The sequence below is a fragment of the Prionailurus viverrinus genome, chromosome F2 (genome assembly GCF_022837055.1).
Source record: "Prionailurus viverrinus isolate Anna chromosome F2, UM_Priviv_1.0, whole genome shotgun sequence".
NCBI classification, from domain to species: Eukaryota; Metazoa; Chordata; class Mammalia; order Carnivora; family Felidae; genus Prionailurus; species Prionailurus viverrinus.
Window position 1 is genome coordinate 1,098,585 of NC_062578.1, and position 23,737 is coordinate 1,122,321.

Here is a 23,737-nt window from a genome sequence, read left to right on the forward strand (position 1 = left end):
TTCATCACTTTGAATATATCATGCCACTCTTCTGGCCTGCAAAGTTTCTGCTGAAAAATCAGCTCAGAGCCTTATGGGGCTTTCCTTGTATATAATTAGTTGCTTTTCTTTTGCTGCTTTTAGATTTTATCTTTATTTTTTGCCATTCTAATTATGTGGCTTGATATGGACCTCTTTGGGTTCATGTTGTTTGGAACTCTCTGTGCTTCCTGTACCTGGATATCCGTTTCCTTCCCCCGGTTAGGACAGTACTCAGCCATTATTTATTCAAGTAAAATTTCTGCCCTTTTGTCTACTTCTTCTGGACTCCCATAATGCCAATGATAGTATGCATGATGTTGTCCCAAAGGGCCCTTAATCTATTCTAATTGTAAAAATTCATTTTTCTTTTTCCTGTTTCATTTGGGTAACTTCCACCACTCTGTCTTCCAGTCACTGATCCATTCTTCTGTATCATCTAATCTGCTGGCTCTGAAGCCCAGCTGTGATTGTTCTAGGTACACTGGTGGTGGGGCTGCCCCCACAGGGCAGAAGCTGATGGGTGGGGGGCAGTCCTGGCTGAGGCTGCCCACAGGATGTGGTGGAGTTGCATCTGTGTAGGGTGGGATCAAGGCCACCAGCCAGTACAGCAGGGTGGGAGCCATTTTGGAATGGTGCCTGCTGAGGTGGGTAGGTCGCACAAAGGTGGTTTGCAGGGAACACCAGGGTGGCATGAGTGTTGCAAGACAGACAAGGTGTCAGCCCCGCATTCATCAACACTTCTATTCCCATAGAAAGTTACTAACAGCACTGCCCCTCTGGCACACTCTAAAATCAGTCAATAAATCTCCCTCATATGTGGCCCAGGTGCTTTTCAAACTGTTGCCTCCTTGTTTAGTCTCAGAGTGAGTAAGTTTCTGCATAGGCCCTTTAAGAGTACAGTCTTGGGGTACCTGGGTGGCTCAGTCAGCTAAGCGCCCAACTTTGGCTCAGGTCATGATCTTATGGTTTGTGGTTGGACGCCCACGTTGGACTCTGCTGACAGCTCAGGGCCTGGAGCCTGCTTCAGATTCTGTGTTTCCCTCTCTCTCTGCCCCTCCCCTGTTCACGCACTTTCTCTCCCTCTCAAAAATAAAAATAAACATTAAGAAAAAAAAAAAAAAAAAGGAGAAAGCAGGCAAAAACCTCTTTGATCTTGCCCGCAGCAATTTCTTACTCAACATGTCTCCGGAGGCAAGGGAAACAAAAGCAAAAATGAACTACTGGGACCTCATCAAAATAAAAAGCTTCTGCACAGCAAAGGAAACAATCAGCAAAACTAAAAGGCAACTGATGGAATGGGAGAAGATAACTGCAGATGACATATCAGATAAAGGGTTAGTATCCAAAATCTACAAAGAACTTATCAAACTCAACACCCATAAAACAAGTAATCCAGTGAAGAAATGGGCAAAAGACATAAATAGACACTTCTCCAAAGAAGACATCCAGATGGCCAACCGACACATGAAAAAAGGCTCCACATCACTCATCATCAGGGAAATACAAATCAAAACCACAATGAGATACCACCTTACGCCTGTCAGAATGGCTAACATTAACTCAGGGAACAACAGAGGTTGGCAAGGATGCAGAGAAAGAGGATCTCTTTTGCATTGTTGGTGGGATGCAAGCTGGTGCAGCCACTCTGGAAAACAGTATGGAGGGCCTTCAAAAAAACTAAAAATAGAACTACCCTACGACCCAGCAATTGCACTACTAGGCATTTATCCAAGGGATACAGGTGTGCTGTTTCAAAGGGACACATGCACCCCCAAGTTTATAGCAGCCCTATTGACAATAGCCAAAGTATGGAAAGAGCCCAAATGTCCATTGATGGATGAATGGATAAAGAAGCTGTGGTCTATATATACAATGGAGTATTACTCAGCAATCAAAAAGAATGAAATCTTGCCACTTGCAACTACGTGGATGGAACTGGAGGGTATTATGCTAAGTGAAATTAGTCAGAGAAAAACATAATCATATGACTTCACTCATATGAGGACTTTAAGATACAAAACCAATGAACATAAGGGAAGGGAAACAAAAATAATATAAAAACAGGGAGGGGGACAGAACAAGAGACTCATAAATATGGAGAACAAACTGAGGATTGCTGGAGGGGTTGTGGGAGGGGGGGATGGGCTAAATGGGTAAGGGGTATTAAGGAATCTACTGAAATCATTGCTTCACTGTATACTAACTAATCTGGATGTAAATTTTAAAAAATAAAAAATAAAGTTAAATAAAAAAAAAAAGAATGCAGTCTTGGTTTCCCATAGCCCTCCAGCTCTTCCAGAATTAAGTCTCACTGGTTTTCAAAGCCATATGTTATGGGGCTCATCTTCCTGATACAGGTCCCCAATGTGGCCTGAATCCTTCACTCCTCCATGCCTGTGATAACCCTCCTGCTGTGGGTCACTGCACTAGGGGTAAGGGTCTCAACAGTCTGCATCTCTGCCCTTTCTATGTGTCTCAATGTGGCTTTTTCTTGATCTTTAGCCATAAAAGAGCTCTTTTGTTAGTCTCAGGTCATTGTGAGCGAGAGTTGCTCTATATGTAGTTGTAGCCTTCGTGTGTTCACAGAAGGAGGTGTGCTCAGGATTCTCCTACTCTACTGTCTTGATCCTCCCATGATTATCTTTTTTTGCTGATCCAAATTATCCCCAATTTTGCCTGTAACATTTCTCTATCATTCTTTGAACATCTTCTTAATTTCCTGATGTCTCAGAAAATATAACATTCTAGGTTCATCTTGTATTTTCCCTGTCCCAGGCTGGAGCCAGTCATCTCTCCAAGGAGTTCTGGTTCCTTTCAATGTAAAATGACATTTAGAAACCATGATCTGGGCACTAGGTTTGTTCATTACTATTAGGTTTGTTCATCACTATTCCAAAGCAGGCCCTTTCAATGGACTGATTTGGAATACATGCATGCATGCACGCACACACACACACACACACACACTCTGTCATCTCTATTTTTACCCAATTCTTGACTCACTCTGTCGTCTCTATTTTTACCTTAATTTACCCATATGTATGTATATATATAAGTGTCTGTGTGTGTGAGCGAGAGAGACAGAGAGGAAGAAAGGCAGAGAAAAAGACGGGGAGAGGGAAAGAGGAAGTACCATGATCTCACACCAATACATCCATTTGCTATCCAATACCATAGGATTCACTTTAGTTTTCTCTTTCTCTATTTGTAACTCCCTTCTCTAACAAAGAGAAATCTAGCTTCCATTAACCTTCATTTATTTATTTGATCAATCACCCATATGTCACCTTCTCCATCCCGCCTTGACCTCCACACCCTATGAAGCCCAACATGCAGGAACCTCCCACCCTGCTCCAGCTCCATGCCAGGCTGCCCCTCCAAGTTGCCCCCCTTATGTTCCTGGGGACGACCACTGCTACCCTAACACCTAACTTGCTCTGTGCTGCCTAAAGGCCTTAGGACTGAATACTTTAGGAGAAGAAAGGAAGAGGATTTCAAATGACTAACTCCCACAAAGGTAAAACTATAACTTTAGGGTTACATAAAGGTGGAGCAGAAACTCACTAACCAAACTGTCAAAATGAACATAACTGGTAATGGCACCAATTACTATCATGATGCTATGAGGAGGCCATGGCATCAGTTCTGAGTGTTTCTGCCAAAATAGCATCCCTGAACCTCATCATGAGAAAACAGACAAGCCCACACATGAGAACTAAGACAGGCTAAAGAGCTACCCACATTAAAGAAAGCTAAGGCATTATGATAATTAAATCCAACACATAGTCCTAGATTGAATGCTGTATCAGGAAAAGTATAGCTATAAAAGAAATTAATGGGACAACTGAGAAATCTACATATGGATTATAGATTAGAAAAAAATACTGTATCTGTGTTATTCTTCCTGATTTTGATAATGATACAATGGTTGTATGAAATAATGTCCTCACTCTTAAGAAATACACATTGCAACATTTAGGCATAAACATCCATGATGTCTGCAACTTATAAAGGGTTCAGAAAAAAATGTCATGTATAAATACACACACATATTATCACCTAATATAAGGAGAATACATGCAACAATAAAACAGGGAACAAAACCTTACTTGTGGAATCTGCGTAGAGTATACAGGAGTTCCTTTCACTATTAGTGCAACTGTCCTGAAAGTCTGATATAATTTCAAATAAAACATTACTAAAAATAGGAGTTGTCTTTAAGTTTATGGATTTTCTTTTATTATTTGCTTTACCTACTCTCTGTTTTTCCCTATCTTCTAATTGTCTAAAGTACACATATTTATGAATAGCAATAGCAATATCCTTTTGCTTAAAAGAATCACAGTATCAAGGTGCATTGGTGGCTCAGTTAAGTGTCCAACTCCTGATTTCAGCTCAGGTCATGATCTCGTGGTCGTGAGCTTCAGGCTCCGTGGTAGGCGTGGAACCTGTTTAATATTCTCTCTCTCCCCCCTCTCCCCTGCTTGCATGCCTGTGTGCACACATGCTCTCTCTCAAAACAATTTAAAAAAATAATCACAGCATTTTCCCTTATAATTTTTTAAAAAACATAAATCTTTTCTTTTTTTATTCTTTAAAAAAATTTTATTTACTTTTGAGAGAGAGACACACACAGAGGCATGAGTGGAAGAGGGGCAGAGAGAGAGAGGGAGACACACAATCCAAAGCAGGCTCCAGGCTCTGAGCTGTCAGCACAGAGCTCGACGCAGGGCTCGAACTCACAGACCACAAGATCATGACCTGAGCTTAAGCTGGATGCTTAACCAACTGAGCCACCCAGGAGCCCCGACATAAATCTTTTCAATGAGCTAATTGACAGAACTAAATTCTAGAAAACAAAAAGTACCAACAAGGTATTTGCTATTAGATATCTTCATTTTTTTTAACTAAGTCCATGTTTTTGAGTAGTGATCTACTCAAATACAGCAATCCTTATATGATGTGAATTTTTAAAAGCCTAAGTAACCTATAAACATTAATTTACTTTTTTTGGTCTCTAAATAAGCTTGTTATTGCTAACATTTACAGAAAAATCTCCCAAAATTGTGACTCTTCTTGAACTCTGAATATACATCAAGGGTGTCAGAAAAACCGACTCAGTGAACAAAATGTGTCACACAACTTTCACTTACTATTTCCAAATCAACAATACTTAAGTTGAATAATAAAACAGTTCATGTAGATAAAATTTTACAAATTTAATACTTAATTCACTTAATTTTTCATGACACTAACTTGTAAAGTCTTAGCAATGTTTCACTTTCTCCAGTCTGAATCTTTCTTTTTGCTCCATCTAAGAACAGTGTCCATGTTCATTCTGGTTCAAGTAAATCTTGAACTCTAATTACTACTTTTCTTGACTGGTCACACTTTTGCCTGGCCCAATCACTTTTTTCCTTTGAATCTTTTCCCAAACCGACTATGGCAATTCTTCTTAACTGGCTAACATTAGTGTTTCATCAATTATATTTGGAAAACCAATAAAAATTAACAAAATATAAAATTAATTTTCATAGTTTTAATCCCTACTTATTTAACTATTTATTTATTTGCAAGGCAGTGTATTAGGATTTATAAGGAATTCAATATATTAGAGTTTTGCCCTTGAAGATTTTATAAATCTTGGTAGGATATAAGTGAATAAAATAAAAACAAGGTTTAATATCTCAAGTATTTTCTTATGTCCCAATTATATTGACTAAATTGGGAATATTACAAAAATCTCAATCAAACATATTTTGAATACGTTAGGCTCAAATTACAGAAGTTGCAGAAATACAAATAGTCCTACTAAAGTTATTACATTGCCATTTTATTTAAGATACAAATCACAATTCTTCCAAACCTTACCTGATAAGGCTGAAATTTTCAGATATCCATCAAGGCTGGGTAAAATGTCTTTATAATAGGGCTGAATTACATGTTTGCAGATGTAAACCGACCATTCTTCTAGGGCATTCAGGCCTACTTCTGCCAGTGGGGGATAGCTCAGGCCCAGTTTAAAAGCCATCTACATATCAATACAAACAAGGTAAACTGAAATACAGGGAATTTAACATTTAAAGAAAAAAACACCAATTAGTTGTGGTTTCTAGTGAATAAGCCTTTCTACTGACAGATACTGCTGGAGGTAAGTAGGGGCATCCAAGGTCATTCCTGGGAAAAGGAGCACCACCAGTCTATGTAGCTGGTGTTCTACTGCAAACTTTCAACACAAGGAAAGTTTAATCTTCACATCCACCTGTCAGGAAAGTTCTGAGAGGCCAAGCCAAGTGTCCCAAGTCCTAAGGCTACTAAGTGGCAGAAGTAGAACTTGAACCAGGGGTGTCTGATGGGTAAGCACCTGCTATAACTATAGTGGCAAGACAGTTTCATGTTTTCTAGAAAACATAACATTATGTGGGAAAAAAAAATGGATTTGCTTAAGACAATGTATTTACCTGCAATGCAGGAACATAGGCTCTAATATCAAGTTCAATGATGTCATGTGGCAGGGACAGAATAAAGGTCAAACAGGAGGCCAAAAGTTCATCTTTATATTGCTTCATTTTAACTGAAACCTTAACAAAAAAGAAAAAGAAAAAGAAAAAGACGGAGCTGTGTACCTGAATAGAGCCTATAATCTGAGAATCAACTAAAAATATTTACCCTTATTCTCAAACACAAAAATTGATCACGCAACTTTTATATGACATGGCTACTGTCATTTACAAAGTAAGCACTGATCTCCAGGAAAAATTCATCTGTTGAAGTACTTAATTCTCATTATATGGAGAGCTAAAGAATCCATTAGTTTTGAGTTGACATCATACAAACTATTTAATGAAAACTCAAGGGACTTTTGAAATACAACGATTTCCTCTGTTAGTGCTTCCTAATCCCTTAATCCCAATCTGGATTAAGCAAACCAATTTTTAAGTCATTAGATAATTTATGATCACTAAGACTTTTTTATCAACATACTTTCATTTTTAAATAGCCCATGAAAACACTGGATAAATCATTTAAAAATTACCTCTTTACCAAATTTTGCAAACAAAGCAAAGCAAGAATACTTTTCTGGGTCCTCAGGAGACTGTGTCTGACTCTTTAGCCCAACTCCCTGTTGAATAAAGCAGTAAATTAGTAAAGTGAACAACATCATGTAATTCTGTATCCTAATCTAGCAGTTCCCAGTCTTACTTCCTTTTTTTTTTTTTAATGTTTATTTATTTTTGAGAGAGAGGGAGAAAGAGAGAGACCACAAGCCAGGGAGGGGCAGAGAGGGAGACACAGAATCAGAACCAGGCTCCAGGCTCTGAGCTGTCAGCACATGGCTTGACGCAGGGCTCGAACTCATGAACCGTGAGATCATGACCTGAGCCCAAGTGGAACACTCAGCCGACTGAGCCACCCAGGGGCCCCTCAGTCTTACTTCTAAGGAGTGAATCCATTTTCACTTTGCCAATGTCTTGCGCGGAGGGGGAAAAAAACCCAGCTCTGATAACACTTTAGGCAGAGGCCAGGGAGAAACAAAACGTTAAGGTAATAGGTGAATGACTAGTCAAAAGCCAGAGGCCTGGGTAAGTCCACTTCCCCTTTCCCTTTCCTGTCTTCCAGTACATACACCTACGAACCGAGAGACCCTGCCCACCCTGTGATCAACCGATTGGACTGCTCGGGATAAACTGGAGCATTAGGTGCACTAACCTAGTTATTCTCAAATGTCACTAGCCACCAGATCACCTGGGTGGTCTACTAGCACAGACTGTGCGGCCTTGCCCCCAGAGTTTCTGATTAGCTAAGTCTGGAGAGGGCACAGATTTCTCAGGTAATGCTGATGCTGCTGGTCCTAGGGCCACACTTTGAGAACCTCTGGTAATCTAACCTTCAGGCAGATGCTTGTAAAGCAGAGCAGAAAATACCATTAACTTTTTTTACAGTGCCATCCAATTGCCACTCACACTATTTTTAAAAGCACAGAAAATGAGACTTTAAAACTGCAATATACTATACGATTTTATAATGTACTTATACACACTCGTGCAACCTAAAAAACACAGGAATATTCATTTCCGCACAAAAAAACCACTCACCTTAAAATATTTTATTTTCTTGGCATTTCTCACAGCAATAGAAAGCAATTTGTAAAAACCACTGATGAGAGGCAACCGTGTAGACTGCAAAATTAATTCATATGCAAATGAATATACCCATGGCTCAAAAAATTCTACATGTTTCTCAGGAAGAATCTCTCTGTAAAAACAAATTAAAAGCTTAATGTAGAAGTTTTTATCATATAATATTTTTATTCTGCTTCAAAATTATAAGGGATGTAATCAAAAAGGTATATGATTCCATTATGTAAACATTTTCATGTTCCTCTTTTCCCGAGGATATCTTTTTTTTTTAAGTTTATTTATTTATTTTGAGAGAGACACAGAGACAGCATGTGCACAAGCAAGCACAGAGTAGGGGCAGCAAGAGAGGGAGAGAGAATCCCAAGCAGGCTCCACGCTTTTAGTGCACAGCCCAGCATGGGGCTTGATCCCAGGAACCATGAGATCATGACTGGAGCCGAAATCAAATGTCAGATGCTTAACTGACTGAGCCACCCAGACACCCCTCCCTACCTGAGGATCTTTTAAACAGAAAACGACGATAATTCTAAGCTGGTACATTTAGATATAAAGATTCATATAAGCAATTTTAGATTTTAAGTCTTTTACTTTTTCATCTCATACATCCATAGAAGTGTTTTTCCTATATTATAGCCAATAGCTGGTGATTTCCACCGTTAAATAATTAGAATTTTTTTAAATACCTGCAAATTTCCACCAGGTTAATGAAAGCTGAAAAATCTTTGGGTTTAGCAGGATGCAAGTTAGCAGCTGGATCGGAGGTCGGGATCACCCAAACACCAGTAGCTTCGTTTTCATCCTTGAAAGTAGATGTATCCAAAGACTTTATCAAAGTGAGAAAGGCATATATGGGTCCTCAATTACAAGTAATACAATTTAATAAAGTTTACAATTTAATAAAGATGACAAAGATGACAAAGCTCAAAAACATTAAAGAGAAAGACAAAGGAAGTGACAAAGTGAAGTGATAAAAGAATAGTACAAATACAAAAATATGAAGAGGGAGGGCTATACCTTCTTGAAGGAACTAGCAATGATGCCTTGACAGAGGTACAAGTTCAGAACATTAGAACGTGTCCATAAGGACTTTGAGGTTTCAAACTGAGAAACAGGAATCATTAAAAGTATTAAGTAACAGCAACTCACTATGAACAGACTATGTGTCATCAAACTCAGGTGGAAATGTAAAACAAGCAGTCAGAAATACACACTGGAAGCTATAAAGGAGGATTAGGGTGGATTCTAGGTTTACATGGGAAATGGTCGCAGAGGTGACCACTGCCCTGCTGCAGGTGAAGTAAAAAGGGCAGGAAACAGAAGAGAGAAAACAAGAAGAGAAAGGAAGTACAAGGGAAGCCACTGAAGACAACAAAAGTGACAAAGATGCAAGTCCTAAAAAGCAGGTTTGTTGGGAGGACATAGTTCTAGAAGTCCCTGTTGGCAAGTTTTTCAATGAAATTATTTTAGACACACGCAAAGCATGAAAAATACTGCTGTTCCCATCAACCAGCATAAAAAACAGAACAATGCAAATGCAATACAGTTACTGCTTCCTTTATCTATCCTCTGCATAATCACTCCACTATCTTTTGTCTAACTTCATGGTATTACAGTGCAAGTACGTATGCACTAACGAGCAGAATCTAGTCTCAGAAAAAAATCCCTGGGCTGAAAAGCAAATTAGTATTTTCCACTGGAACTCAAGTCCTTTGACACTAGTGTCATTCCCATCGTGCTTTCCTAAAACACACCCTCAGATAAGAGCACAGTGGCTTCTAGCTGGCAACCTTAAACCATAACTTATTTTTCACACAGGCCAGGAAATCTGAGTACAGGAAAAAGGGAGGGTGTATTTCCCTTTTCTCTCTATTGCCTATATTCTACTATCTCAAGAACACATTTAACCTTGAACCCAGAGTTCAGCATTTCCTTAGCTATAAACAAGAGGAATCCCAGGTTTCCCTATCCTACTATAGTAAGTCACCCCTACACAAAGTAAGATCTGACTCTTTACTATTGCTAAGAAATGAGTAACAAGCCTAGGAAACAAATTTTTTAAAATAAATGGTTTTGAAATATTAAACATATAAATTACTTTTTGAAAAATCTAGAGATAACATTTTCTACACACTGAGCTATTCAGTTAGCAAAGCATCAATGACACACATGAATGCTGCAGAAATCAATTTCCTACAATATTCTACAAATGTGCTATTTTCCCCTGGATGTTTACATACAAAAAGCTGCTATAAAAATGATGCAAAATTATTACTGACAAAAACTTCTAACCTCATGTCCCCCAACATTCTGTTTTTCTAGTGTAAGATCCAGTTTCTCAATAATCTTCAAAACTGATTTGACAAATTCATCATATAGCAAACGATTCAGACTTTGAAGGGAGGAATTCACAAAGAGAAATACTTCATCTGCTAAAAGAAAATCCTTTAAAATAAAGAAAATAAGCTTCAAAATTTTATGCAAAAAGGTAGCAGTATCCATATTAAATTACAATGCACATGTGTACTTGCATATTCAGATATTATAGCAACTTCTGTGTAAACTGGAGGAGATTTACCTGGAAGTTTTCAGGTGCAAAATGTAGACACTTTCCTAAATTATTAGGACAGTATCATTTCAGTCAGATAGGACTTAACCCATACATGTAACAGATACTTACTAAGTACAAAGTGGCAAATGAGAAGATTTAGACCAATCCTCATCAAAGCATTTATCCCACCTAATGCGTGTGTGTAAAAACACTTAGGTATATATACACACACACATATATTACATACACGTTTGTACAAATACACATGCATGTACATTTATATATGTGTGTAAATAAGCATGCTTACACACATATCTGTATATACACACATACAAGCATACATACACGTGGATAAATGCACACCTATCCTCAGAATGGACTTTATAATTTATCATTTCTTTAAAAGTGAAACTATTCTGGTGCACCTGGGTGGCTCAGTTGGTTGAGCATCCGACTCTTGGTCTCGGCTCAGGTCACGATCTCACAATTCATTGGTTCAAGCCCCATGTCAGCTCTGCACTGGCAGACAAAGGCTGCTTGGGAATTCTCTCGCTCTCCATCTCTTTGCCTCTTCCCTGCTCGCTCTCTCTCTCTCTCTCTCTCTCTCTCTCTCAAAATAAATAAGTAAACTTTTTTTTAAGTGAAACTATTCTACTATTCCAAAAAATAGGCCAATGACTCTGCCTTTACTCAGGCAAATATTCTATGGAACTTAACCACAAAACATCATATATAAAAAAGAACATTGTATGTAAAAGAACATCATATATAAAAAAGAAATATTGTAGGTAAAAGTACTAACACTGCTATACTATTTTATTTCAGTAAGAAAACAACTAAAAACTCCTAAGATCCGAGAACAGAAATTACCTATGGACACAAATTGTTTTTCCTAGGGTATAATGCTTTGTCAAAGTCTATGCTGAAATGGTGGCCAGAACCTGGCTTAAAGGAGACATTAGAGAAACATCTATCAGAAACATTAAGCAGGAGGCATTATTCTAATCATAAATGACGTAAAAAACCATATACCAATCGCCTTCACACTACTGAGTCAGTGACATTTCTCTTCATCTTTTTTTTTAAACTTCATCTTTAACAAATAAAAAGAGAATAGCTCTTCCATGGTGATAATACTGTTACACTTTTGCTACCTGAGAGGCTGATCTGTCAGGAAAAATAATTTAGCATCAAACATACTACACTGGCTACTCACAGATGAAATAAGGACTCAGCTATGGCAATTATTAAGTTTATATGAGTTCTATGATTTTGTTCCTAACTGATACCACTTTAATTTTTTATTACATGAAGTACTTCAGCAATAAAACAACTGAATAGTTAGTAAAATATAATTCTGAAATTAGCAAGTCCTAAGGGTAAAAGTATGGAGACTAATAAAGAGGAATTAGAGTACTTTCATGGCTTTAAACGAGTCATTTTTACCATCATCTGGTCACAACTCAGGAGACTTCTAAAAAGATCCAAATAATCTTTATACGTGGGCACTTTCCATTTGCCAGTTCTAACTTCCCCTGATGCACGATAGTCTTCAGATTCAGACTCAGCACCCTGGGCAGGAAGACAACAAACCAATATTTACTGGTGGATTCACAAAATAAGCATGGCTGCCAGAATGTTCTGATTTTCAGAACTGCCTAAGCTAAAACATTCACTAGTCAGATACTAATTTGATTGAGAAAGATAAGAAAGGAAGCTAAAAAAAAAAAAATCATGATTTTTCTAACTGGGACTAAAATAGCGATGAATTAAAAAATATCTCAAAACAATGCCCAAGGAATCTGCGAGGGGTCATTTGTCTCATTTTCCTACTCAGGTCCATCTCCCACCTCCTCCTATTTCCTACAACTTCAAGCAACTAAGATATGTCTCCCATGATACGCCTAAGCATTCTGTCTCAAAGTTTCAAGAGAAGCCACCCCCTTCTTGTAAAAATGTGTATATAACAGTAAAGTTACATTTAAGGATGTCCCATAACTTAGGAATTTATTCACCTGAAAAACTATAGAGGCATTATGTCCTACACTTTTCACAATGCAAGGCATGGCTTATAACTAAAAAGGCCATTTTTGTATATTTACAGACTAAAAATCCCAGCATCACTTCTAACTTTCAGGGACAAAAGACTAATTTTCAAAACATTAGATTCAGACTTTACCTTTTGAAGGATCACAGGCTTAGAACATATTCTGATTAAACCCTGATGCACTGAAAAAAACAAAATGAAAACAAAAATGAAGGAAACATCAAAAAGTACACCCACTTAGTGAAAATGACAGCCACTATTTTACTAAACATAACCACACCTCTCAATTTTCCCTCTCAAGTCTATTAATATCCGCAGTGTAAAATTTTAGACCATTAAGATTCAGGAGCAAAAGGGAGAAAAAAAAGATTCAAAAAAAAAGGATGAAAAAGGAGATTTTGATCCACCAAAGCATTAGTTCCCCAACAGGCATCAAAAGATACAAAAGATATCTACATCAAACAACATGCTAGGTATTCATCATTCATCATCATAAAAACAAGGGTGAGTTCCAAACTCACCCACAGTACTGATGCAATTCCAGAGAACTGGTCCTTTCCCCACCAAGGCTAGGAAAACTTTTACTATGGCTTTACAACACACTGACTGCATTTTCGGACTATATTGTGGGAAACTGTCTATTTGTGCCACAATGAGATGTTCCAGAACTGGAGTATACACCTCAGGAACCTAGCAGAAATGGAAAGCAAACTAAAAGTTAGAGAAGGAAATAAATAAATATAGGAATGATATAAATATCTAAAATAATTACAACTCAAGTAGACACATATTAGATAAATGAAAAACCTGGTTTATACCTAATCTACTAATAAGCTTAACACTGTGACTGCCTAAAAAAATCAAGAGTAAAACTGTCTGATACTTACGGTGCAAACTACCCCAAGCAGCAATCTTAATCTTTTTATAAAAATGGAACAAATAACAAATAAGTTTTCCTGCTTTGGATAACAAAAAGTCAAGCTTCATGACAGTAATTAACACAAAATACTAATTAAAAATGTCTCGATCACAACAGTGCCTATACTGAATGCATACAATTCGTATGACACCATCGAATTATCTGAAGAACTGAGATTAATTAAAATAGTGCTCAGTTTAATTAATTTCACTTACTGTATCAAGGTAAAGCAAAACACTTCCAACAGACTGGAGGAAACTTGGCATGTGGTAAATGTGGTCATCAACAGTGTCTGTCTGGGTGAGGAACAGCTGTTTGCACCGCTGAATGAGCTCTACATACATGAAGTCAACATCTTTTGCATTTATAACCTTGCAAGGCTTTCAGAAAGGTAAACAAAAGTCTATCAATCTCGTCAATGTCAAAATAATAAGATTTAAAGTATCAAGTTAAACCATGTGATTATAAACTGAATATCAACAAACTTTTTAATGGAGATGAAACACAGTTATAAAATATATCTCATAAAGATGCTTTTAAAAATAATCTGTCACTCTAAATATTTATTTATACACAAAACATCTACTGATTGTCGACTCTCCTAGATATTGCTTAGATGGCAGCTACCAAAGACCAGTAAGATGTGGTCTCTGCACCGTGAGGCCGGTCACCTAGAAGGGGAGACTGAGAAGTAAACACAAAGCTGGAATTCACTACTACACCGTGCTGCACACTACATCCGGAGCCACCTGTGTCACTCACAAATCTGATAATGCTACTATCGAGCTTCAGATTTTTCAAAGGCTTCCTTGGACTTCAGACCTAATCTAGCTTCCCTGAGGATCTGACTAGTTCATCTTTGTGGGGTCCCTCTCCCTTCATTCTTGACTATCACGCTCCAGCTACACTGTGAACATATCTAACCACAGTGAACAAGTTGAAGTTGGCCAGACCACAGTGTATAAAGTTGAAAATTCCATGTTCTTGGCGTGCCTGGGTGGCTCAGTCGGGATTGAGCACCTAACTCTCGATTTTGGCTCAGGTCATGATCCCACAGTGCTGGGATCGAGCCCTGAGTCAGGCTCTGCACTGGGCACAGAGTCTGCTTAACATTCTCTCTCTTTCTCCCTCTTCCCCTGCCCTGCTCACGCATGTGCACGCATGCAAAACTCTCTCAAAAAAAAAAAAAAAATTCCTTGTTTTCATTTAATCTGAGCCTCTTCACATACAGGTTCTTCTGCCCTAAATACACTTAAAGGACCCAACAGAGACAAATGGAAATGAAGATTTAAACAAAGCAAGAGGAGGAAAGACGATTTGGAAGCAAGTGAGGAAATTATCAGAAATGGAATGAGTAGAAGAGTAGAAGGCTGGAAGAGGGACTCTCCTTCCCTGAAAAAGAGAGTAGACACGGATTGGGCAGATCTGCAGAAAGAGAGGTAGCAAGCCATTTTCTCCATAAAGCAGAAGTCCTAGAGATCCACTAAGAGGGAAATAACTGTAGTTACCATCAATATTCTTAAATACACTCCTGTCATAAGAACCTTTCTAAAACACTGTGTAACAGCAATTAAAATTTTACTTCATAAATAACAGGCAGCATGGCGTAACTGAAACAATGACTTCAATTTATATCATAGCTCTGTCAATTACTATGTCCTTTGACAAGTTACCTAATTCCTGTGGGTCTGTTTCCTCATCTGTAAAGTGGAATGATACTCCTAAAAGCTTACAGGAGAGTTATGGGAATTTGAGGTAATATGTGCACAAAATCCTAGTACATAGTTGGCACTGAAAAATCAAGTTAACAACAAAGCAAGTAACAATACTGTCACAAGTGTGAGATGCTGTTCAAAAACACAATAAATTATATTCCTTTAAACACTCAAATGAAAATAAAAAGATCAGAGTAAATTAATGGGCCATACTCCTGCAAAAAGTCCATATCCACGAATTGCAATGGATAAATCCTTGCTGTTTGAATCCGTGTTCCTGATGATTCCATAGAATTGCTCCATAAAGTACTGCAGTTTATCCTTATGCATTTCTGCATCTTTTGCCACCATAAAAGAAATCTGCAACGGCATAATATTTACTTTTTAGGAATATTTAACAGCAAAACAAAAGAATAAGAATCTATAAAAACGTAAAAAGGGTAGATTGTTGAACTAGATATTATCAATATGTTGTTGTAATTCTACACAATTGATTTTACTGACAAAGAACTACTGCTCTAATCTGCTTAGTCTGCATCAAGTTCAGAAAAGACACTCTCTTTAAACAAGGCTTTATTATACAGGATACATTGTTCCTACAGAAAGGGACTGAAGATGATCAGGCAAATGTAGAAAGCCATATGCACAAAAACAAGGTTTTGCATTTAGGTCTCCCAATGTAGCAGGAGGCCTAGTTAGACCTCATGTGTAACTCACAGTGTGTTACACTGTGTTACACATGTGTAACTCACAGTGTGTTACACTGTGTTACACATGTGTAACTCACAGTGTGTTACACTGTGAGTTATACATGTGTAACTCACCTTTCAAAAAACTAAGCTATACACTGAAGCTTGAATTGGGTGAGGCAAGGGGAAAAAGTATTCTGAGAAGCAAGTAGATCTCTATCTACCAAGGGACAGTAACCTAAATGCAAGAACTAACACAGGTATTCAAGAAACCATTCCTAATTTCAACACAAAGACTGTCCAAGACAAGAACAGAGAGAATCTAGATAATTATCAGAAGCAGAAAACAGGTATCCACACTTCCGTTGCCAAACTACCAACACACACCCCAATCCCACACAAAACCGTTTATTTTAGAAGAATGGGATATCACATATACTGCCTCAGAATTTCCTTCTTCACGCACATCAAGAACATGTTCCTCTGATCTCATGGTGTGGGAGTTCAAGCCCTGGATCAGGCTCTATGTGCACAGCTCAGAGCCTGGAGCCTACTTCCGATTCTGTGTCTCCCTTTCTCTCTGCCCCATCCCCCCACTCACGTTCTATCAAAAATAAACATTAAAAAAAAATTTTTTTTTAAAGAACATGTTCCTTCAAGAAGTAAACAAATACTTTTTCACTTTATGAATATATTTTAATGTTTTCACATTTATACACTGTTTCTACAAAAGCAAAAATGAACTATTGAGACTTCATCAAGATAAAAAGCTTCTGCACCGTAAAGAATCAAAACTAAAAGGCAGCCGATGGAATGGGAGAAGATATTTGCCACTGGCATATCTGATACAGGCCGAGTATCCAAAATCTATGAAGAACTTATCAAATTCAACATCCAAATAACAAACAATCCAGTAAAAAATGGGTGGAAGACATAGACTTTTTTCCAATGACATCTAGATGGCTAACAGATACATGAAAAGATGCTCCACATCACTCATCATCAGGGAAATACAAATCAAATCAAAACCACAATGAGATACGACCTCACACCTGTCAGAATGGCTAACAACACAGCAAACAACAGATGTTAGCAAGGATGTCGAGAAAGGGGAAACCTCTTACACCATGGATGGGAATGAAAACTGGTACAGCCATTCTGGAAAACAGTATGGAGGCTCTTCAAAACGTTAAAAATAGAACCCTACAATCCAGCAATTGCACTACCAGGTATTGGCCAAAAGATACAAAAATACAGATTCAGAGGGGTACATGCACCCCGACGGTTACAGCAGCACTATCAACAATAGCAGAACTATGGAAAAAGCCCAAATGTCCACCAACTGACGAATAAAGAAGATGTGGTGTATATATACTGTGGAATATTACTCAGTCATCAAAAAGAATGAAATCTTGCCATTTGCAACACCGTGGATGAAGTTAGAGTATCTTATGCTATGCATAATAAGTGAGAAAAACAAATAGCATATGATTTCACTCATGTGGACAATTTGAGAAACAAAACCTATGAACATATGGGAAAGGAAAAAAAAAGATTAAAAAAAATAGGGAAGCAAACCATAAGAGACTCAACCATAGAGAACAAACTGAGGGTTGATGGAGGGAGGTGGATGGGGGAGGGGCTAAGGAGATCACTTGTGATGAGTACTGGGTGTTACACATAAGTGATTAATCACTGAATTCTACTCCTGAAACCATCATTACAGTATATATTAACTAATTTGAATTTAAATAAAAATTTTTTTAAAACTTTCTAATTTATTACTATGCTTTCAGCAAACATCCTTTTTATACATTATTATCCAATTATTTTCTGATACAGTAGCAAAAAGTTGCAAACAATTGTCCAACAGTAGAGGATAAATGGAACTCTAACTTAAACATAAATACAATTATATATATCAACTATGTTGCCATTATAAGTTAATCATGTAGATTTCATTGTGCTATCAGGGAAACACACACAACATAGCAGAAAACCTTAAGGTCACAGAAATTATGAATATTCCTTTTGGTCAAGATATCTCTCTTCTTTTATCCCCCTACCTTCCCCCTGGGAAGAAGGGGAATGAAAGAAAGTTAAGGGGGAAGAAAGAGAAGGAGAGAGTGAGGGACAGAGAAAGGGAGGGGAAGGTTTAGAAGCAGTGCCACTGAAATCGTGATTTTTTTCTTAACGGTAGGATTTCAGGAAATTTTAAATGTTGTTTGTACTCTTCTACATTTTTTTTATACTTATATGCTACTATTTTATAATGTTTTTCATAAAAACTTTACATAAAGCTATTGAAAAATTTCTTTCCCTCAGAAGTAATGTTTAAATTAAAAAATGTAGGGGCACCTGGGTGGCTCAGTTGGTCAAGCACCCAACTTTGGCTCAGGTCATGATCTAACAGTTCATGAGTTCAAACCCCGCATCAGGCTCTGTGCTGACAGCTCAGAGCCTGGAGCCTGCTTCAACAACTTCTCCTTCTCTCTCTACCCCTCCCCTGCTCACACTCTATCTCTGTCTCTCTGCCTCTCTCATTCCCCCCCTAAAAAAAAAATGAATAAACATTAAAAATAATTTTTTTAATAAAAAAATTGGAAAACTGGTAAACTGGATGTAAACTTTAAAACATTTGCTCTTTCAAAGATGCTAAGAAAATGAAAAGCCAAGCCACAGAAATTATTTGCAATACTTTTAGAAAAGGACTTGTACCAAATGATGTAGAGAACTCTTTACAACTCATTTATAAAAAGACATACAATCTAATTTTAAAATGAGCGAAATAATCTGAGTATCTCATAAGATATAAGAATGGCTGCAATCCCTATCAAAATAACACCAGCATTCTTCCGGCAATCAAAAAGAATGAAATCTTGCCATTTGCAACTATGTGGATGGAACTAGAGGGTATTATACTAAGTGAAATTAGTGAAAGGTAAATATCATAATGACTTCACTCATATGAGGAATTTAAGATACAAAACAGACAAACAGAAGAGAAAGGAAGCAAAAATAATATAAAAACAGGGAGGGGGACAAAACATAAAAGACCCTTAAATATAGAGAACAAACAGAGGGTAGCTGGAGGGGTTGTAGGAGGGGAGATGGGCTAAATGGGTAAGGGGCTTAAAGAATCTACTCCTGAAATCATTGTTGCACTATATGATAACTAACTTGGATGTGTATTAAAAAAATTTAAAAATTAAAAAAAAAAGAATGGCTAGTAACTACAGGAAAAAAGATCATTATCAACAGTTACCATAGAAACTCAAATTTGTAACCACAGTAAGGCAATATCATACACCCATGAGAAGTGCTAAAATTGAAAAGACCACCAAAACCCTGTGTTGATTAGGATATGGGCTGACAGGAACTCCCACGCATTGCTGCTGGGAATATAAAATGGTACAACCAGTTTGAAAAGAGTTTAGCAGTTTCTTACTGTTTCATATCTACCTCCCACACGACCCAGCAATCTTGCTTCTAGGTTTTCACTCAAGAGAAGTGAAAGCGTATGTCCACAAAAACACTTGGTCACAAATGTTCTTAACTGTTTTATTTAAAAGGACCCCTAAATGGAAACAACCAGAGTGTCTGTAAACAGACTGTTATATCCCTACAACAGGATACTGTCTGTGCCACATTTCAGGTAGGTCTTCATGGACCAGCTTGCAAATTTAACTGCCATTTACAACATTGCTCCAAAGAAAACTTTTGGTGAATCTTCAGAGTTTTCCATCACAGCCCACCCAAGCAGTCTAAATCTGTAACACCTGGCCTGAACAGCAGGTATTTCTAGACACCTCTGGATGCTGAGAGCCATAGCACATTCTCCCTAGCCAACGTGTTTCCAAATTTGCAGGCTCAATTCTACAATCACATCCTATCTAGACAGAAAATACATAAGGGCAAATGGACTCTCCTTGTTCTTAAAGTAATGTGAAACAAACACAAACATCTTAACATTGACAGCTGGCCCTCACCTCTAAGGAAATATGTTTTCTCACCCCAACCTGACTCAGAGGACCCGTGACCTTCCAGTCCTTCTTCCTTCTACCTCCTCTTTGCCACTTTTATGTCCATTAGGCCTCCCAGTCTTCGCGCTGAGGCTGTGATCAGATCTGGTATCTTCCTATCTCTCAGTCCTGCTGCCACCCATGCAGCTGATTAATAACCAGGCTTTTTTATTTAAATACTACAGGAGCTAAAAAATAACCTGTATTCATTTTTCAAATGTGCATGCACAAGATTGGAATTTAATTTTTTGCAAGGAAGAAAATATTTTTAAACAAAAGTTGAATTAATACCTGTTTCAGAAACGATTCCAGAGCTGAATGTGCAGCTTTTTTTATTTCTCCATTCGTATGGCTACACCATTTTGACAATACTTCAAATACAGAAATGTAGTTGTCCAGGAGGCAGGTGCTAAACTGAGATGCATGCAGGGTAAACAAGCATAAGCCAGCTGCAATTGCAAAAACCATTATATTTAAAAAAAGAACAACAAAGGCAGAACAAAAAAACTAAGAAAGCTTCAGGTATATGTCAAAACTAAAACTGTTCATGAAGATCCACTATCTTTATAATAACCTACAGATCCTAATCAGAGTTCTAATGCTGCCAACGTCCATTTGAATCAACAGGCCAATGACCCCCCGCCTGCCCCCAAATAAAGTTCAGAAGTAGGATCAGGGTTTATTTAGATAAAGTCAGAACCAAACAATCTGGATCCTCTGAAAGGTGTTCTAAAGCAATTTTTTTTAAAATCATGTAATCTAAGGGTGACCATCTAACTGGAGTTTGTGTGCTAAAAACAAAGTCACCAAAAGCCTCCCTGTAACTGCATGTGAAACATCACATACTTACTTTCACGCACAGTTTAAGCAAAAGCTTACTCAAGACATTAACTTAATAATCTCTAATATTCCACGTTATTAATTAGACAATCTTACCTAAGGGTACAGCATATCTCTTCAGATCAATCTATTAAAAAAAAAATTACCATCAATGTTTAACAATCACAAGTCTCAGTTATGGAAAAATTGGAGTAATATTAATCCTACCTGAGGACGGATTGCCTTTAATGTAAAATCAAAAATCTCCCTTGAAGTCTGGGGGTCTGGGTAAAAACAGAAAGAAGCCTGTTACAAATCCCAACAGCATCATCTGACAAACCTGGAAACACTTTACAACCAACAGCTTTGTTTCAGACAGCCTGAATTAAGGAACCGTGTCTGCTATCATTCATTGCAGCTGGTGAGCTGTAAGCTACGGCTGCAACAGTTATTAATGCAGTGAAATATGAAGAAAATGTGGACTCACGACACGGGTTTCAATTCCAACTCATCACTTGCAAGCTCTGTTAGGTAATCTCTCAGAGCCTCAGTTTTCTTATCTATAAAAAGGGACACTGTACAGCTTCTTTGAGAGTTGTATGGAGGATTACGTAAGGCCACACACATGATCATCCTCCCAGTACTCCCAGGCATTCATTCAGCACGTTGTATACATTACAAATATGAATAAAATATGATCTTTGACCTTAGCAACCTTATCACCTAAAAGAGACGACAAAACAGGTGCCCAAGTATAACCCAAAGCTCTTATCCTGACCTGATGGACGTCACAATTATTTAACTGTCTCCCACCAGTATTCACCGCAGCTGTCCAGATACCATGCTTTTCTCATCACTAAGTTCTCTGCCTTTGTAACAGTGACTTGCAAACCAGAGACGCTCAAAAAGTGTTTGCTTTGATGGACAGGACTGATACATTTGAAAACAGAGCCCAACTGTGACAGAAAATAGACGGAGAAGGGGTCAGAGAGGGTTTAAGAGGACAGAAACATCGTATCTGTAGGATAATGCCAGAAAAGAGATATTTAAAAAGTTCCTTTGGAATTCAGTACAAGGAGAGATTTCTCCTGGGTGTGAGGATTCAAGACAGGGTTTACAGACAGGGCAGCACTTGAGCTGGGCCTAAAAGAATGGAAACTCATGGTAAAAAAGGTCATTCTAATAGAAAGTAACCGTGTAAACAGAGATGTGCAGATTCAAGATAGCAGGCACTTGTCGGCGCACAGTTGGTGTAGAACGTGTAGACTCAGGTGAACACAGTGAGGCCCAGGGATGGAAGGGCCCAAGCTCTAAGGAGCGGGAACGGACACCACCCCCAGGCTCTGCCTCCCACAGTCCACTCTCCTGTGTCCACCTCTGCTTTTTTTTTTTTTTTTTAAGTTTATTTATTTATTTTGAGAAGGAGCAACCGAGTACAGAAGAAAGGCGGAGAGAGAGGGAGACACAGAATCCCAAGCAAGCTCCACGCCGTTAGCGCAGTTTCCCACTCGGGGCTCGAACTCACAAACCGTTGAGATCATGACCTGAGCAGGTATCAAGAGTCGGACACGCAACTGACTGAGCCACTCAAGTGCCCCTCCATCTCTGCTTTCCGGCAGACCACTCCCTCCACAAGCATGCTCTTGTATTTATGTTTTTGTTGTAGTCAAATATATGTAACAGCACTTACCATGTTAACTATGTGAAGTGTACCATTCAGGGGCATCAAATACATTCACATTGTTGTGTACTCACCACCATTATCTACACCCAAAATGTTTCTATCATCCCCTACAGAAAGGATGTACCTGTTAGAGACTGACTCCCCTGCCCCCCAGCCCCTGGTAAGCTCAATTCTACTTTATGAACGTCCCTGTCCCTGCTACCTCGTACAGTATTTACACCTTTGTGACTGGCTTACCTCACCTAATGTAATGTCAAGTTCACATGCTGTAGTATGGGATAGTATTTCTTTTTTTTAATTTTTTTATACATTTAATTATTTTTGAAAGACACAGTGCGAGTGGAGGAGGGGCAGAGAGAGAGGGAGACACAGAATCCGAAGCAGGCTCCAGGCTCCGAGCTGTCGGCACAGAGCCCGACGCGGGGCTCGAACCCACAAACCGTGAGATCATGACCTGAGCCGAAGTCAGACAGTCAGCCAACTGAGCCATCCAGGAGCCCCAATTTCCTTTTTTTAAAGGCTGACTGATATTCTGTTGTGTGCATATGCCACATTTGTTTATCCATTCATGTGTTGATGAACACATGTTGTTTCTCCCTTTCCTGCTAGAATGTAAGTGTATAAACTCTGGCATCTATTTCTAAAAACCCTCTCTTACCACCATGTCTCCCATCAGCTGTACCACATTTCTTTGGTCTCTGTTGTTAAGATTTTGCTAAAGGGTTTTCTGCAGATAGCCTCCACTTCCTCCCTTCCATTCCAACCTTGTCTTTACCCTATTAACCCTCACACTGCTCTGTCTGGCCTGTCCAGACACTCAACTGAAGCTGCCCTTGTTGAGCTGGGTCCACTCTGCAGCTCTTAGCATTCAGACTCCTCCCAGGGCAAAGCACCTTACATCTGTGACCTGCACCCACTCCCTAGGTGATCTGGCCCACACTCACAGCCTCACATATTACCTCTAAGCTGAAGACTTCCAAATTTATATATCAATGTCTAACTTCTCCTACAAGATTCAGTCTTACAACTGCACACTTAACATCTGAGATGTGCCATAACATGTTACACATGTCCCAAACAAGCCAGATTTTTGCCTGAAACCCATCCTCTCCCATCCTGCCCAGCTTAGTCA

At 38.4% G+C, this 23,737-nt stretch overlaps 1 protein-coding gene across 3 annotated transcripts in view; it reads right to left on the reverse strand.

Moving 5' to 3' along the window:
* The window catches only part of PRKDC (protein kinase, DNA-activated, catalytic subunit), a 203,295-nt gene that overhangs the window by 171,180 nt on the left and 8,378 nt on the right, over window positions 1–23,737 (reverse strand). For all 3 annotated transcript variants that reach the window (XM_047842188.1, XM_047842190.1, XM_047842189.1), the window contains 14 exons: window positions 21,150–21,205; window positions 21,039–21,069; window positions 20,394–20,551; window positions 15,605–15,751; window positions 13,892–14,056; window positions 13,279–13,447; window positions 12,890–12,939; window positions 12,157–12,282; window positions 10,452–10,604; window positions 8,846–8,961; window positions 8,118–8,277; window positions 7,058–7,144; window positions 6,483–6,602; window positions 5,893–6,052 (listed from right to left, as the gene is read on the reverse strand). In XM_047842188.1, coding sequence (XP_047698144.1) covers window positions 5,893–6,052; window positions 6,483–6,602; window positions 7,058–7,144; window positions 8,118–8,277; window positions 8,846–8,961; window positions 10,452–10,604; window positions 12,157–12,282; window positions 12,890–12,939; window positions 13,279–13,447; window positions 13,892–14,056; window positions 15,605–15,751; window positions 20,394–20,551; window positions 21,039–21,069; window positions 21,150–21,205 — 1,698 coding nt within the window. The remainder of the gene's footprint in view (window positions 1–5,892; window positions 6,053–6,482; window positions 6,603–7,057; window positions 7,145–8,117; window positions 8,278–8,845; window positions 8,962–10,451; window positions 10,605–12,156; window positions 12,283–12,889; window positions 12,940–13,278; window positions 13,448–13,891; window positions 14,057–15,604; window positions 15,752–20,393; window positions 20,552–21,038; window positions 21,070–21,149; window positions 21,206–23,737) is intronic.